The 18,453-nt window shown below is 41.1% G+C and overlaps 1 protein-coding gene across 14 annotated transcripts in view; it reads right to left on the bottom strand.

Moving 5' to 3' along the window:
• kif1b (kinesin family member 1B) overlaps window positions 1-18,453 on the bottom strand; it is a 222,730-nt gene that overhangs the window by 127,745 nt on the left and 76,532 nt on the right. For all 14 annotated transcript variants that reach the window (XM_069918476.1, XM_069918472.1, XM_069918462.1 and 11 more), the window contains 4 exons: window positions 12,533-12,712; window positions 10,300-10,365; window positions 4,525-4,703; window positions 2,421-2,532 (listed from right to left, as the gene is read on the bottom strand). In XM_069918476.1, coding sequence (XP_069774577.1) covers window positions 2,421-2,532; window positions 4,525-4,703; window positions 10,300-10,365; window positions 12,533-12,712 — 537 coding nt within the window. The remainder of the gene's footprint in view (window positions 1-2,420; window positions 2,533-4,524; window positions 4,704-10,299; window positions 10,366-12,532; window positions 12,713-18,453) is intronic.

Here is an 18,453-nt window from a genome sequence, read left to right as displayed (position 1 = left end):
AGCCTTTTTTGAAGAACAAATGAGGTCATTAAAAAAATGGCTATCATTAGAATTTAGTTCAATCAAAAGAAAAATTAAAAGAGTTGAAGACAGAATGAAAAGCTTAGAGTTGGTCATGACTGAAATAGGGAAAAGGGTAGAAAATGTGGAGGAACGAGAAGCAGTTGTAGCAATGGAGATAAATGATTTAAGAGGGAAGTTGAAAGAGAGCGAAAAAAAATTAGAGACATGATTTATTGTTACAAAAAATTGGCGTATTGGAAAACTACAGTAGGCGAAACAACATAAAAATAGTGGGTTTGAAAGAAGGCAAAAAAGGGTCAGATATGAAGGAATTTATAAAAGGATGGATCCCGAAGGTGCTGGGAATGACAGATTCACATGAAGAAGTAGAAATCGAAAGGGCGCATAGAGCACTAGTATCGAAACTGCCACCACATCAAAAACCGAGATCCATATTGGTAAAATTTCTAGGATATACGACAAGAGAAAACATACTGGAGCAGGCAAGAAAGAAGGTTAGAGAAGATAATAAGCCGTTGGAATATAAGGGACAAAAAATAATTTTTTTGCCCGGACATAAGCTTCGAACTTTTAAAGAAGAGGAAGGAATTCAACACGGCGGAAACAATCTTATGGAAGAAAGGGTATAACTTTATATTAAGACATCCAGCAGTACTCAAAGTATTTATTCCCAGGGAACGGAATAGACTGTTCTCGGACCCAAAGAAAGCCTAAGAATTTGCTGAACATTTGCAGGACAGGAGAAGAGAGGAGGAGGAGTGACAAGAAGGATGACCGGCAAGAAAATATACAAAAATACATAATAAATATAAAGTAAAGTATATATAAAGATGGATAAGAGAAGGGGAAGAAGGGAAAAAAAAAGAGAGCTTTGTTATAAGTATAGGAAAATAGTGTTCTCTGGGGGTGGCTGGGGCTGGGAGAATAATGGTCGCTGCGAAATCGGTTGACGCTTGCGAGTAAGTTTGCAAACCAAATGGAAAGGGGATTTGTGGTTGCCGTCAAGGGACAAAGGGCAATCCAAGGAGGGGAGGTTCATTTGGGGTTAAAGGGTTATTGGTTGTGGGGATTGTTAAGGTATTTAATGTCTTAAATGCGTTGTCATATATTGAGATTAAAAAGGAAAACTTTAAAAACAGTAATGGAAAAAAGGGATGGAGGTGGTGAAGAGGCGGACAAGAAGTTAAAATAAAGATACAAGATGGCCACGTTGGACTATATGACTATGAACATTAATGGAATATCTAATCAAGTTTAAGTGTATCCCATTGGGAAAAGAAAAATCACATATAATTTAAAAGACAAAGTTACAATGTTTGAAAAAACCTGGGAACCATATATGGAACATAACAGAAAGAGCAGGCCTCGGACCACCACCACCTAAAATGATAAGAAGTTAAACACCATTAGATTTAATGTGAATAAGTAGATGATGCGTCTTTTTTGTTTGTATTCCTTTTGTATCAAGATATTGTTTTATTGTATTTTATATGTCCAATATTTACTGTTTTTGGAGGGGGGTGGGAAGGGAGGAAAAAAAAGAGCAAATGTCACTGTGAATATTTAAAGAGATGCACCTGTAAATATATTGGTTGATATGGTTCATAGTGCAATAAATAAAGAATTACAAAAAAGAACCTCAAGAATGGTTATGACAGAGATCAAGAGCGTGTCTTGTCAGGCTGCATCATTGTGTGATGGGAGCTGCAAAGCATCAGACTGGAAGTCGATGGAGAGGATCATTAAAACAGCGAAAGGAATCTCTGGGGTCTCCCTTTCCCCTTCTGACGACATTTACTGGGAGCACTGTCTGAAGAGGGCTTAAGGAATTATAGAAAACCCTTTCCATCCAGTCAACCCACTACTATCAAAAAGGTAGAAGAGCATCAAGATCAGACTGCCAGGCTGGGAAATCGGTTCTTCCACAGATTGCAAGAATGATGAACGGTTACCATGATAGTCATCCCAAATATTTATAAATATCTCTTTGATTTTTGACATGATCTTTATATACTGTATATGTAACATGGTCTGAGATACAATGGTTCGTAGGGTTATACGTGTATAGTCAGATAATAATAAACTTGAACTAATGACCAATACAGCAGTTTTACGACTATTTCAATTCACAGTCCAAGTCTTGTGAAAACTTTTGATCTGAACCAAAGCTTCACTGGTCCACACAGCCCAAAAGATGAAAGAGGAAAAGGCCCCTGCATGGAAACTGGATGTTAGCCCACTCGAGTTGTCTGGATGTGTGAAATGAAACATAGTCAATCATCTTACAAGCGAGAGGAACTGAGAAAAAAATATTGATGCAGCAAGTGGAACTGCTAGCAAGCCACAGGAGACCTGGGATTAAACTTAAACAAAAAGTACCCTTGCCCGAGACATACCTTTTCTGTACAAAGGTCAGTTTCCACATCATGCCTCTTCTGAGTGAAAACTATAGTGAAGACAGCATGAGATCGGCTGCTCGTCTCATTCATATTTGTCGCTGCCACAGTTCTGAAATTGAAATTAGGGTTACATTTTACAGATGGAAATTGCAGGTCAAAACAATGTCTTCACATTCCACCATAAAGGTCCTCACACTAAGGAAAGAAAATCAGTTTGAGAATGAACCTAATGTCAGAATTCAACTGTTGGTTTATTCATCCCTCCTGGACCCACCCTCCCCCCCCCACCCACACCTTCCCAGATCCCCCCCCTTGCCTCCCCTCATTCCCAGATCCCCTCTTTCCCTCCCCCTCCCTTCCTGGACTTCCCTCCCTCTTGGAACCCCCCCCCCACCTTCCTCCTGGACCCATCTGTCTCCTCTCTGCCCTTCTTAGAAACTCCTAACCATTTCCTCTTGACTAAATCACCTTATTTCCTACAGCCCTTCACTGAGTGTACACAATTCAGATACCCAAGGATGTTCAATCCAGCCAGAACAAATTATCACAGTAATTAACAACACAAGTCAAAATGGACTGTGCAGACAAGAGTGGTTATGAGTTGAAGGCCCACAGTGCAGCCTCCCTTTAACTGTGGTGTGGTTCCGTCTTCGGACTAAACCAGAGTATTAGACAAAAACGCAGTGTTTTTAGGTGGCAGATTCCCACCACTTACTCAAGTGGGGACAGGCAATGCCCAAATTCCAGAAATTGAACAATTTCACAAAAACTGACAAATCAGAATAAATGAGATGAATCAAAAATAAGCACCTAAAGGAGTAAAAACACAATGCTGGAGAAACTGAGCAAGTCAAACAATATACTTTAAACATCAAAGATAAAGAAACATAACCAACGTTTTGGGCTTCAGCTCTTCAAATTATCGGTATAGCCTGAAGGAGGCTGCCTCAGCATCTCAAGCCAAGTTCCTCAAGGATCATTTTCTATTTTCCTTCTATATCAGCATGCACAGGGGAGATGTAGAAAGGTTTTTTCTCATGGTGGGAGAGTCGAGGTCAAGCGGGCACAACTGCATGATTGAAGGGCCTCCACTTAAACAGATGATATGGAGGTGAATCTGTGGAATTTGTTGCCATGTGGTTCTGCAGGCCAAGTCGTTGGGTCTATTTAAGGTGGTGAATCATGGATTCCTGATTATCCAGGGCAAGCAAGGTTATAGGGAGAAGGTGAGGCAGTGGGGCTGAGTGGGAAAAAGGATTTGCTAATGGTTAGATGGCAGGGCTGAATAGTCTATTTCTGGTCCTGTCTTATGATCAAACACCAGAATCACAAATCCACCATCTTAGTTACCCTCTCAAAATCAAAGCTCATTTATCGTAGAGTCGCCATTATCCAGACTAACTAATAAATTACATCTCTAAAAGACTGCTTTAAAACATAAAAATATGCTTGGGCCGATAATGCCAGTAAATGCACTGTTCCACTGCCCTAATGCTGTTACTCAGTTACCATGGTGATACTGTGAAGACATGTTAATGGTCAACACATCAATACCTAACCAATGGACACTGCGTCAGGCTAACCAGTCAGGGATACAATGCCGCACTCCTGTGTTGTATCTTACGTACTGTACTTTGAGATGCCTAGCTGGACTGCTTGCAAAACAAGCTTTATCACTACTATGGTACACGACCATAAACTTTAATTTGGACTTTTGAAAACACGATAACTACTCCGTGGACAAACCCAAACCATACCCAATACGATTGACTTACTGCATTTCCCCAACTCTGTGGTGGCCCAAATTTGACACATCAGTGACAACCTATCCTTAAGGAGGTTGAAACATGATGGTAAATTGCCAGATATCAGTATCATGCCTTTCGTTAACAACAAAAAGTTTCAACAAATATTTAAGAATCCAAATCTTTGCTCTGTGGTCCCTTGAAATACATGAAATTTCCAAGGACCTATTAATTCATTTTCAAAAGCAAAACTCTTCACCCATTGCCTTTATATTTGAAATCTGTATAATGAAGAAGCACATAGAGTCTTTGAAAAACAAGTTTTGATAAATATGATGCAGTACTTCTTGTCCTACCTGGCTTTGTTCCCTGCATCCATGAGATCTGCAATGTCAGTGTAGGAAGTTACTGCCAACTTGGAAAGATCTTCAACATAAGGCCCCAACAGTGGATGCTCTCGAACTCGCAAGTTGCCTTTGGTTTTGGGATTCAAAAGATCCCGAACCCTCTCACAATAAATTTCCATGTAACTCACCTGCAAGTCAAAGCAAATACTTGATTGGGATGAACAATCAGAACAGGTATTTTAATAATTCAGCTTGTATTGAGGTTGGAATATGCAATGGTTTTTTTGACAGTTGCCTTGAGCTGATGCTGGTCTTCAACTGTGATTAGGGATGCAACTGAGTGCCTTGTTAGGACTTTTGAATGAAGTCTCTCATATAGAGTCATACAGCCCTTCGGTCTAACTTGCCCACATTCACCAAATTATCCCACCCACACTCATCCCACCTGTCTTGCATTTGGCCCAGATTCTTCTAAATCCATCCAATTTTTTAACAACCATTCCATGCACCTACCCCCCACCCCCCTCGGTGCAGAAAAAAAATTACCCCTCAGGTTCCTGTTAAATCTCCCTCCTTCTCCTTAAACCTATGTCCTCTGTTTAGATTTCCCGAATCTGGGCAAAAAACACTGTGTTTACCCAATCTATCCATCTCATGATTTTCTGCATCTCCATGAGATGACCCCTCATCCTCCTGCTCACCAAGGAATAAAGCCCCAGCCTGCTCAACCTCTCCCTATAGCACAATGTGCAGATGAAATGAAACTCTTCACTTGCTACACTTTCCCAGATACGTAAACAAACTAATAAGTATATTTAACACAGAAAGAAAAATATAAATAAATGAAAGAGATAAAATAATTAATAAATAATCACGTTTGACCAGCAGTGCAAATAAATGTGCCCTGTCAGTCATGCAGACAGTTCTATGGTGGAATTGATGTAGTGTCAGATTGCATTTTTTAAAATTTAGATTTAGACATACAGCACAGTTACAGGCCCTTCTGGCCCATGCTACCCAAATACCTCAATTTTACCTACAACCCCCATATGTTTTGAAGGGTGGGAGGAAACCTATGCAAACATGGAGAGAACATATAGACTCTTTAAAGATTCAATGCCACTTTAGAGGGCAGTTATTGTCCAGAGAAAGGAAGAGGATTTCATTCTCGGAAGGATGTTAATGAATCAGATGAGGTTTTAACTACATTATAGAAATTTCAGTCACCATTCTTGATGCAAGCCTTTTATTTCCAGTTTATTTAATTAACAGCATTTCGATTCCAAGCCAACTCCACTGGGATTTGAACTCATGCCTCAGAATTTTTCTCAGGAAATATCAGGAGAAATTTAAATCAGTTTCCACATTTGTTCAAGAGTGAACAAAAAGATTTTATTATTTCATTCTGCAGAAATAGCCAACTAATAATCAGACAGAATTAACAGTGGCAGAAAATTGCAAGAATCACATCTCAAGGAGAGCTATATAAAAAAAAAGACCTCCAGATAAGGTAAATTACAAGTCAATATTTGTAAAAATACTTGTAGCAATTTCATTTTGAACTCCACCGTACACATTAAAAATGCTGTTCCTTGGGCAAAATCATAATTAGGACAATCATAAATTATCATTCTACATCATCTGGCTTGTCAGTGCCTTGTACTTTTGTTCCTCAAATCAATTGATGACTCCAATCAATAGCTCTATCAGAGGAATTTCTCTCTCTATTTTGATTGGGATGTGACAGGGAGATGAGGAGAGAAAAGCGTACATGGGTAGCACGGTTAGTGTGATGTTTAGCACTATGCTGTTACAGCTCCAGCAACTCCAGTTTGAAGACACCGCTGCTGGAAGATGTTTGTTTCTTCTCCTTATGACCACATGGGTTTCCTCCCAAATGACATGGGTTGAGTAGGTTAATTGGTCACATGGGTATGTTTGGGGAGGTAAACTCAAGGGCCAGAAAGGCCTGTTGATTAATATAATTAAACTGAAAATGTTAAATCCTGCTTCTATTAAACCCCAGAATAGTGTCCAATCTGATGAAACGACATACATGTCCTCCGAACAGAATTACATTCAACCATAACAAAAACTATAAAACCGGGTATAGATCAATAGTTAGCTGCTAATCTGTAACACCCAGGGATTAAGTTTTGCATCAAGTTGCATTCTCTGATTGCAGTCACATAAGTATTACACCTAAGGTGTTCCAAATTCTATTTCATATTCTATACTTGATTCAGAAGTTGGTGAAAACTGCATTTTTTTTCTGTGCTCTGCGGTTCATAAAGTGGATTCTTCAATGTCATTGGCTGCTCAGTTCCATGATGAAGTCATTGTTGCCTAGAGCTGGTGAACATCCAAGCAGCCTATATCTGCATCTTGTCTTCTTGTATATAATTTTGCCTGGGTGAACTGTCAATTCCCAAGGTAAATACAATAACTAGTGTAGTTAAAGAGGACAGTCGTTTTCAATGGAAGTCCTAGCCAGCGCCCCCCCCCCCACCCACCCCACCACCATGGGAGCCCCAGCACATTCAAGTAAAAGCCTTGTTTCCTTTTCACTTGAAGTAACATCAAAATTGTTTGAGTTTTTTTGTGTCGTCACTAGAAGTAAGGAAGAAACCAAAACTTGATTGTTTCACAGGGAAGGGGACCCATAAAACTTTGAGCAGTCCTGGGGTGGGGAGGGTGAGAATGGTTGCTCCAGAGGTCACTAGATCTTTGTGTGGGGATTTCTAGGAACATTAGTGAACATATTTCATCACTCTTGCCTTGCAAAATCCAAGCCATTATATTTCCAGATAATAATGAAAACCATAACCTGAAATTATATGGCAGCAATATCATTTCATTAGAAATAATCCACCACCTCATACACGTGGTACAATATCAATTTCAGAACAAGTTTACAGAGTCAGATCAAAGTAAAACTCCATTTATTTATGTCCTGCAACTGAAGCCATTTTCATCTTTTCCTGAACTTGGCTTGAGATCAGAGAAAAGGCTGAGAATTTGCTGTAACTGGATTTCCTGGTGTCATTACTTTTGACTCTTTTGCAAAATGCATCAAATAATGAGAAGGCTTCAAGTGGGATAACTATGCTCAAGGCACATGTCAAAATCGAGTTACCCAACACCACTGTAGCAACGTACACAAATACAATTAGTTCAGTTGACATACAAATCACAGACATGCAAGATGTACGTCAGTTGTACACCTGCAAATTTAGATTTCAGGGAGCAAAATGTCCAATAAATGGTGAAAATCTTGCTTGTATTATAAAGCCACAATCAATCACAAATCCATTGTACTTTGAATGTGATGCAGTAGGAGTCACGTGATGGAGTAGTGGCCGGTCGGGGAACTCCAGCCCTCTCCGGAAAAGTAAAAAAAAAAGACAGTGAAAAAACAAAGGCACAAACACAAAAACAAAAATAAAGTGAAAGTAAAGGTGTGGAAAAAATGGCAGCGAAGAAAGAAAATCCAAAAGCAACGGGAAGAAGAGAAGAAGAAAAGACGTCGGAAGAAGAATGTGAAGGCCTTACCTGTGCGAGGAGGCCCGCCGTGGAGAGAGAAGCCCGCTCCCTAAGGTCAGTTGAAGTCCCGAACTCGGGACTACAAAAATGGCTCACGGAGCCAAACAAAAGTGCGCAACCGCGCAAGACAAAAATAACACTGACGGGAGGGGGGACCAGCTGAGGAGTCGATCTCCACAGCTGAAATTGACAACCACAACAAAACAGCAAGAGGAAAACAGAAAATAACGAGAACAAGAAAGAAGAGAGTAAAAAGAAATCAAAGAAACAAAGATGACCAACCCAGAGGAAGAAGACCAGCATCAAGACACTTCTAGTAAAAATAAGAAGACCAAAAATACCCAACAAAATAAAACAAACAAACCAACAAGAAAACCAGAAGAGACAGAGGTAAAGGACACAGATCCTGGAGTGGACTCAGAAGAAGAAGAGGAGAACACAGAGAAATGGAAGATGAATGGAGGGGCAAGTACATGGATATATTTTTTTTATAGAATATATGGAATTAGTAAAAGAATGGCAGTCACAAGAATTCAGTGAAATAAAAAGAATAAAAAGTACAGAAGAAAAAATGAATAGATTAGAGATGATCATGTCAGATATAGGAAAAAGAGTAGACAAGGTGGAAGAATGAGAAACAGCCATAGAAATGGAAGTAGATGACTTAAAAAAGAAATTAGAAGAATCTGATTAAAAAGTTAAAGAGACACAAGAGCTGTTAGCTCAGAAGATAGATATAATGGAAAATTATAATAGAAGAAACAATATAAAGATAGTGGGCCTTAAGGAAGATGAAGAAGGCAAGAATATGAGAGAATTTATAAAAGAATGGATCCCCAGGGTCCTAGGAAGACCAGAATTACAGGAAGAAATGGAAATAGAAAGGGCACACAGAACATTAGCCCCTAAACCACAACCACAACAAAAACCAAGATCCATTCTAGTAAAATTCCTAAGATATACAACAAGAGAAAATATATTGGAGAAAGCAATGAGGAAAATAAGAGAAGACAAAAAACCACTGGAATACAAAGGTCAAAACATTTTTTTCTATCCAGATATAAGTTTTGAACTCCTGAAGAAGAGGAAGGAGTTTAATACAGCAAAAACGATCCTATGGGAAAAAAGGATATAAATTTATGCTAAAGTATCCAGCGGTACTTAAAATAGTTATTCCAGGGCAGCAAAACAGACTATTCTTGGATCCGGAGGAAGCACGAAAATTTGCAGAACAACTACAAAACAGACAGAGAGATGAAGACATGTAACGAGAACAAATGTGTATGTGTATATATATATATATATATATGTAAAAAATAGAGTATAGGTAAGAACTAAGAAGGGAAGAAAGGATGTATGGGGGGAATTAAGAGAGTGACCTTTGTTATATATGAAGATTAAAATCTTTTCTGGGGGGGGGCTGAGTGGGGAAGAATTACGGTCACTGCTTGCGAGTGAATTCACAAATCCAAATGGAGAGGGGAGATGTGGTTGCCCGACAAGGGACAAAGGGCAACTCAGGAAGGGGAGGGGATAGTGGGGTTAAAGGAATTTTAGATAGGAGAATAATGGAAATATTCTATGTTTTAGAAATGTTGTCTTATAATGTGTTCAAAAAAAGAAAGCAGAAATGGATAAGAAGGAAAGGTGATGATGAGGAAACGGAAAGGAAAGACAAGCAAAGTATGAAATGGCTATGTTGAACTATATGACTTTAAATATTAATGGAATACATAACCAAATCAAAAGGAAGAAACTGTTAAATTTACTGAAAAAAGAAAAAATTGATATAGCATTCGTACAAGAAACACACTTAACTGAAGTGGAACACAAGAAATTAAAGAGAGATTGGATAGGACATGTAACAGCAGCATCATATAATTCAAAAGCTAGAGGAGTAGCTATATTAATCAGTAAAAATGTACCAATCAAAATAGAAGAGGAAATAATAGATCCAGCAGGGAGATATGTAATGATAAAATGTCAGATATATTCGGAGTTTTGGAATGTGATGCAGTTGATTCAATAAATTATCTGACCAATTTAAGTGAAGGCCATGCTAATACTTTCGTTCTTTCGATACATTACAGAAAAAGTTCGCTGATAGTCCAAGAAATGGTCATGTAACACCACAGTAAAAAATAAAATTACAGATATCTTTGAAATGGTCTTTCAGGAAAGATCTCAGGACCATAAACTAATTGGCATTCCTGTAGCCATTCCTTTTCCACCGAATCTTACCTCCACTGAATATGACATGTCGGATTTGCTATTGTCATTTATTTTTTCAAAGAGGTCCTCACAAAGCTACAGAGAGAAGGAACACATGTTAGGAAGACATCATCAGAAGATCAATTTTAATCAACTCAAAACTAGGACATTAATGTGAAGAGAGTTCTTCCATGTTCATGGACTTTAATTCAGTGTAACCCTGCCAACTATTTTATATTAGGTATAATTTTACAAAAATAATTGACCAATAATGTTTATTTCCCCAATGAATTTGATTCTTGTCACCTCTTGCCAAACCAAACAATGGAATTGTCATCTTGCCCAGTTGGAATCATTACAGGACAGAAGGAAAATGTTATGATGACTGAGGCCACATTAACATAACATAACAATTTACAGCACGGAAACAGGCCATTAGGCCCTTCTAGTCCGCACCGAACCAAACACCCCTCTCTAGTCCCACCTCCCTGCACAATGCCCATAACCCTCCATCTACATTATACCTGTCCAACCTTTTCTTAAATAATACAATTGACTCCGCCGCCACTATTTCTCCCGGAAGCTCATTCCACACGTCTACCACTCTGAGTAAAGAAGTTCCCCCTCATGTTACCTCTAAACCTCTGCCCCTTAATTCTTAACTCATGTCCTCTTGTTTCAATCTTTCCTCCTCTTAACGGAAATAGTCTATCCACATCCACTCTGTCTATCCCTTTCATAATCTTAAATACTTCTATCAAATCCCCTCTCAACCTTCTACGCTCCAAAGAATAAAGACCTAATCTGTCCAATCTCTCCCTATACTCTAGATGCTTAAACCCAGGTAACATTCTGGTAAACCTTCTCTGCACTCTCTCCACTCTGTTTATATCCTTCCTATAATTAGGCGACCAGAACTGCACACAGAACTCCAAATTAGGCCGCACCAACGTCTTATACATTGACTTTCTGCAGTGGGGATTTTGGTCCTTTGGTTCTTAACCCTTCTGCCAATAGGACAACTTTTCTTCAACGACAGGAATGAGTTTTTCCATCAACAGTGAGCTCATTTGGTATCTCATCCACTCTCCCCGTGGGATAAAATGTCTCATGACCCTCCAACTCACCTTGACATAGACTCAATTTCAGGACAGTGAAGTTACCCATTATTACTCATCTTCAGTGCTGGCAGCAAACCAATTCCATATTAAGCCCAGCTATTTACTGAACCCTCCTTCAGATGATGAATATTAGTTGCAGGGAAATCTCATTAAAAATCCTGGATTTTATGGTTAATGACGAGCTGATTTCTAACCAGAAGAAATGCCTGATCCAGGACCATCTCCAGACATCATTAGCAGATTGTTTCTTTTTTTTCCCCAAAAAAGTTCAATCCACTATCACTTGTTACAACATCTATTGCTATAAAACTGCAGAGAAAAATACTTTTAATGAGCTCTCTCTGTGACTCCCTTGTGCACTCTTCCTCCCCACCCATCGCTCTCCGGGCACCTTCCACTGTGGATGTTGGAGGTGTAATACCTGCATCCGCACCTCCTCCCTCACCACAGACCTTTCAGGAGAAGCAACATTTCACCTGTACCTCCAAAGAACTCATTTACTACATCCGGTGCACCCTCTGTGGCCTTCTCTACATCAGAGAGTCCGGCCGCAGATTAGGAGATCACTTCGCCCAGCACCTCCTCTCCGTCCGCAACAAAAGCGACATCCCCGTAAGCCAACCATTTCAATTCTGAGTCGCCCTCTCAAGATCATATGTCTGTCCATGGCCTTTCACGCTACCCCACCTAACCATCCACAGATTGGAGGAACCACACCTCATTTTTCATCTGGGTACCCTCCAACATCGAGTTCACTGCATTCCACTAATCAGCTTGCCTTTTCCCTCCTCCCCCCCTTAACGAGTTATTCCAGTTATTACTTTTCCTTCTCTCTCCACCAAGCCGATTCCTTCCCCCCACCCACCACTAACTATAGTCCTCTCGCCCCCCCCTTCACCTATCATCTCCCACTTGCACCAGGCCTCCGCCCCCTTATGTTTGAACATCTCTCATGTTCCCCGACACCTTGATGAAGGGCTCATGCCCGAAACGTTGGTGATGTATCTTTACCTTTGCTACATAAACACATTGTTTGACCAGCATTTGTGTGTTTTTTCTCTTATAATGAGATGAGTTCACTAAAGTGAAGAATCAGTTTTTAAACAAGTTCAGTTTACTTCCACACACTGATAGAAGGTTACCTGTGGGATGATTCCTTGATGATCTTTATCCTGTTTCCCCATCATTGTATAGGATTTCCCTGCCCCTGTCTGCCCATATGCAAAAATGCACACGTTGTACCCCTCAAAGGAATGTTGCAGCATTTCTTTCCCAATGTCATTGTAGACTTGATTCTGTGAAGCAAAACATGGATCTTCAGCCTGAAAAAAATAAGGTAAAAGAATTGTCTCTAAATACATTTGATCGTGTGTACAATAGAACTTATAGTTTTAAATTTCAGTGCAAAGGCAGCACAGTTAGTATAGATGTCAGCATAATGCTATTACAGTGCCAGTAACCTGGGTTCAAATCCGGCTCCGTCTGTCAGGAATTTGCATGTTCTTCCCGTGTCAGCAAGAGTTTTCCCTGGGTGCTCCGGTCGGTATCCTCCCACAAAAAAAAACTGTTCGGGAGTTGTAGGTTAATTGGTTGTAAATTACAAGTTGACTGTATTTGGGGATACGGGCTTGTGGGCCTGAAGGGCCTGCTACTGTTTGTCTAAATACTCTGGCAACAAACACTGCAAAGACATGGCAACAGATGACGCTGCCCCCTGTGCACTTAAACTTAGCAAAATCACTCAAAATGCTGGAAACAGCAATGGAGAGAAATTCCAGTTAACATTTCCCATCATCAAAACATTTCCAGCATGAGGTTTCATGCTTCAATATCAAAGTCATGAGCTGGCATTACATTTTTGGCAAACTTTGGCACAGGAGGGCTGTATGGGAGATGAAGGGGGAAAGGGAAAGTGAAAATGGGCAGGTGCAGAAAATTCATGAAATTTCCAGAATATTCCACACCTGCTACATTTAGCAGTATAGAGAAGTGTGGACCAATTACGTCTGATCAACTCAACTACACATTTTAATTTCTCGCTGGAAAAAAATTGCTTAATTGAGCCAAGTGATATGAGGAACCATACACACTGGTATGTTTTTGGCAGGTTTAATAGAAAGTTTTCTGTCATCACATCTTGAGAGCAGGTGAGATGTTAAATAAAAACACTAAACAAGAAAATATTGAAAACACTAAACAAGTCTGCAAAGAAAGAAACAGCTAACATTTTGCACCTAAAACATTTACCTTCGTCCTTTCCATAGGTAGTGTTCAACCTGTGGAGTCTTTGTTCTGATTTTATTTCAGATTACCAACATCTACTGCATTGTGGTGCTGGCAAGGTGTTCAAAGTAGGCCCCACTTTCTTGGCCAGATGGAGAACAGTGAGGATTGTATCCATGTCTCCCTTAAAATGTTAACATTTTAGAAGTTGAAGTCCCATTCAGGGAGCAAATATCCATCCAGCATTTTATTGCCTGGTTGCTCATCTCTGATCCAAATGCAAATGGCTGAGAGACAACTTGCTCATAAACATAGCCCTCAAGGTCAAATGGAACAGAAACGAAGATTTTGAAACAGCAGCAATAGTTCAGTACTTCTCTGATACACTACACTCACCTTAGAATAGGCCCTCCGTTTAGCCAGACGCTAAATATTACTATTTGACAGCCTGTAGTGATTCTTATTTGACGTTAAGTTTAAAAAAAAACACAAAAGTAGGTAATTTGTCCTTGTATGCCTTCTCCACTACCCAATATCTCCACCCAAATTTTCTGTGCCAATTCACATCTCTCAATTCTATTAATATCCAAAAATCTTTCAAATCTTTCTTGATTTCTAAATCTCCATTGCCCCCTGGATGGAGAAATTCCTTCCCCCTCTGTCCTGAGCATCCAAGTCAGAGGAAATATCTTTGATGCATCTTGCCTTCAAGGCCTGGAGAATTTCAACAAGAATTCAATTACCTCCTGTTCTGCTGCAGCTGTAGTGATGGTAGAGTACAGTCCTCCTTGTCTCTCTTCAGAGGACAAACCCAGAATCCCAAGAACCCATTTAAAAAGAAAATGCTCCATTGCAAAAGGAGATCTGACCTGCACAGATGATCATACCAGGACCATTTCTACTTTTAGAAAGTCTTTATTCTGGAACTCAAATGGTCTTGAAGGAGAGGCAAAGTATCAATTGCCTTTCTACCTCTTTGCTCTGTTGGCTTTCTGTGATTCATGCAGTGGGACAGACCATTCTGAATAACTACAGTTTTCAATCTCTCAACATTTAAGAAAAACATATTCTTTGGCTTGGCTTCACGGACGAAGATTTATGGAGGGGTAATGTCCACGTCAGCTGCAGGCTCGTTTGTGGCTGACAAGTCCGATGCGGGACAGGCAGACACGGTTGCAGTGGTTGCAAGGGAAAATTGATTGGTTGGGGTTGGATTTTTCCTCCTTTGTCTTTTGACAGTGAGGTGGGCTCTGTGGTCTTCTTCAAAGGAGGCTGCTGCCCGCCGAACTGTGAGGCGCCAAGATGCACGGTTTCAGGCGATATCAGCCCACTAGCGATGGTCAATGTGGCAGGCACCAAGAGATTTCTTTAGGTAGTCCTTGTACCTCTTCTTTGGTGCACCTCTGTCTCGGTGGCCAGTGGAGAGCTCGCCATATAACACGATCTTGGGAAGGCGATGGTCCTCCATTCTGGAGACGTGACCTACCCAGTGCAGTTTGATCTTCAGCAGCGTGGATTCGATGCTGTCGGCCTCTGCCATCTCGAGTACTTCGATGTTAGAGATGAAGTCGCTCCAATGAATGTTGAGGATGGGGCGGACACAACGCTGGTGGAGGCATTCTAGGAGCCGTAGGTGATGCCGGTAAAGGACCCATGATTCAGAGCCGAACAGGAGTGTGGGTATGACAACGGCTCTGTATACGCTAATCTTTGTGAGGTTTTTCAGTTGTTGTTTTTCCAGACTCTTTTGTGTAGTCTTCCAAAGGCGCTATTTGCCTTGGCAAGTCTGTTGTCTATCTCATTGTCGATCCTTGCATCTGATGAAATGGTGCAGCCGAGATAGGTAAACTGGTTGACCGTTTTGAGTTTTGAGTGCCCGATGGAGATGTGGGGGGGCTGGTAGTCATGGTGGGGAGCTGGCTGATGGAGGACCTCAGTTTTCTTCAGGCTGACTTCCAGGCCAAACATTTTGGCAGTTTCCCCAAAACAAGACATCAAGTGCTGAAGAGCTGGCTCTGAATGGGCAACTAAAGTGGCATCGTCTGAAAAGAGTAGTTCACGGACAAGTTGCTCTTGTGTCTTGGTGTGAGCTTGCAGGCGCCTCAGATTGAAGAGACTGCCATCCGTGCGGTACCGGATGTTATCAGCGTCTTCATTGTTGAGGTCTTTCATGGCTTGTTTCAGCATCATGCTGAAGAAGATTGAAAAGAGGGTTGGTGCGAGAACGCAGCCTTGCTTCACGTCATTGTTAATGGAGAAGGGTTCAGAGAGCTCATTGCTGTATCTGACCCGACCTTGTTGGTCGGGTTGGATAACCATGTTGAGGAACTTTGGGGGGCATCCGAGGCGCTCTATTATTTGCCAAACCCCTTTCCTACACTCAGTGTCGAAGGGTTTGGTGAGGTCAACAAAGGTGATGTAGAGTCCTTTGTTTTGTTCTCTGCACTTTTCTTGGAGCTGTCTGAGGGCAAAGACCATGTCAGTAGTTCCTCTGTTTGCGCGAAAGCCGCACTGTGATTCTGGGAAAACATTTTCGGCGACACTAGGTATTATTCTATTCAGGAGAATCCTAGCGAAGATTTTGCTTGCAATGGAGAGCAGCGTGATTCCCCTGTAGTTTGAGCAGTCTGATTTCTCGCCTTTGTTTTTGTACAGGGTGATGATGATGGCATCACGAAGGTCCTAAGGCAGCTTTCCTTGGTCCCAGCAGAGCTTGAAAAACTCATGCAGTTTGGCATGAAGAGTTTTGCCGCCAGCCTTCCAGACCTCTGGGGGGATTCCATCCATACGTGCTGCTTTGCCACTTTTCAGTTGTTCAATTGCCTTATATGTCTCTTCCCGGGTGAGGACCTCATCCAGCTCTAGCCTTAAGGGCTGTTGAGGGAGCTGGAGCAGGGCGGATTCTTGGACTGAGCGGTTGGCACTGAAAAGAGATTGGAAGTGTACTGACCATCGGTTGAGGATGGAGATCTTGTCGCTGAGGAGGACTTTGCTGTCTGAGCTGCGCAGCGGGCTTTGGACTTGGGGTGAGGGGGCCGTACACAGCCTTTAGAGCCTCGTAAAAACCCCTGAAGTCGCCAATGTCTGCGCTGAGCTGGGTTCGTTTGGCGAGGCTAGTCCACCACTCATTTTGGATCTCCCGGAGTTTGCGCTGAAGATGGCTGCATGCGCGACTGAAGGCTCGTTTCTTCTCTGGCCAGGACGGCTTTGCAAAGTGAGCCTGGTGGGCAGCTCGCTTCTTTGCCAGCAGCTCCTGGATTTCCTGGTTGTTTTCGTCGAACCAGTCCTTGTTTTTCCTGGAGGAGAAGCCCAGTACCTCTTCAGTAAACATATACTCTTCTACAAATCTCTGAGAGTGGATAACCTCCAATTTTTCCACGTCATCTGCTACCTCCTTTCTACTCATTCAAGCTGCCAACGTCTTGCAAAGCCTCACTGCATTGATCATAGCACCATTCGACCATGCGTCACTGCACATGAAAGATGCAGCTCTGCTCATGACTGGAGAAAGCTACAGAAAGTGGTGAATGCAATTGAGAAAGGCCCATCACATCTTCTACACAGGCTTGAAGAAAGTTTCTTCCCTGCAGCCAATAGCCAACTAAATGAACTCCATAACAATGCTATCATGCTGTGTTTGTCAACACTCGATCTTCCTGTTCATTGTTAGCCGACACTCGATAAATTGTGCTCTTCAGATGAGATGTGAGAGATAATCTACTTGCAGAAGTACTCTTCTTTCTGTACTAGGTATTTTGTAACATAAACATTAATTTCTTGATGAAGAGTTCTGAGCCAAAACATAGACCATTCTTTTGCTCTGAGTTTCTCCAACAGATTTGTTTTTTGCTTCAGATTTCACCTTCTACATTCTCATATGTCCCCTCTATTATAAATATGTTTTCCTGAACCTGATTTAGTATGCGTGTTCCCTTGGTTATCAATTTGATTTTCTGAACCAGATTAATGTGGTATAAATGTAACAAAAGCAGCAATATACAAAGCAAAAACCATTCGTATTAGGAAGCATTTTTCTGCAAAAAGGTTGTTGCTATGACAACGAGCTGCGTGACAAAATGCTGCTGCTGTTCTGGTGAATTGCCTCTGATACTCAATCTTTTTGTCCCTCAACCAAGAGTAATAACCCTGGGCTCTGAAACCAATCACGTTTTTGATCCAATTATTTGCCCTGTATACAGAATTGTAACATCCCCTAATCTTTAGCATGAAATAGAGCATTTATCAGCAATGTCTATTTTGAGGAAACTGGGTAGATTTATACCTTGGACCCCTGAATGCACAATAGAGGATAGATCCACAGCGCTTGAACAGTCCCACTCTTTACCCTCGAATCTTCCATGTAGGAAGTATGGAAGAAACCAAAACTTGACTGCTTCACAGAGAAGAGGACCCATAAACTTTCAGTAGAGTCCTGGTTGGGGCAAGGGGGAAGGAATATAGCTGGAAAAGGTTGAAAATGACCTTTCCCTAAACCATTCTCATTTCACTTCATCTCTTTGACAGTCATTGTATTGCGGATATTTTGGTGCAGTGCATTGTTTTTCCTTCTTGTTAAAGAAACCACACAAGTGAATTTAACTCCCTAAAGATCAGACATGGCCAGACTGAATGATGGGCAGCTACAAGGACCCAGGTAGCCCATCCTAATCCTACCATCTTCTGTTCATCACCCTTTTGGGGCAATTAAGGATAGGCTGGCTATATCTGAAAAAGCCCACAAACAAGGTTAATCAGGTGTAATTGAGTGGCATGGGTTTCATTGCTGTACCATTAAAATTTATTAAATTAAATTCTGCACTCCTTCTCATCAAATCATTTC

Source organism: Narcine bancroftii, chromosome 2, assembly GCF_036971445.1.
Source record: "Narcine bancroftii isolate sNarBan1 chromosome 2, sNarBan1.hap1, whole genome shotgun sequence".
Classification (NCBI taxonomy): domain Eukaryota; kingdom Metazoa; phylum Chordata; class Chondrichthyes; order Torpediniformes; family Narcinidae; genus Narcine; species Narcine bancroftii.
The sequence above is the reverse complement of the archived record's forward strand: the minus strand, read 5'-3'. Positions and strand labels throughout refer to the sequence as shown.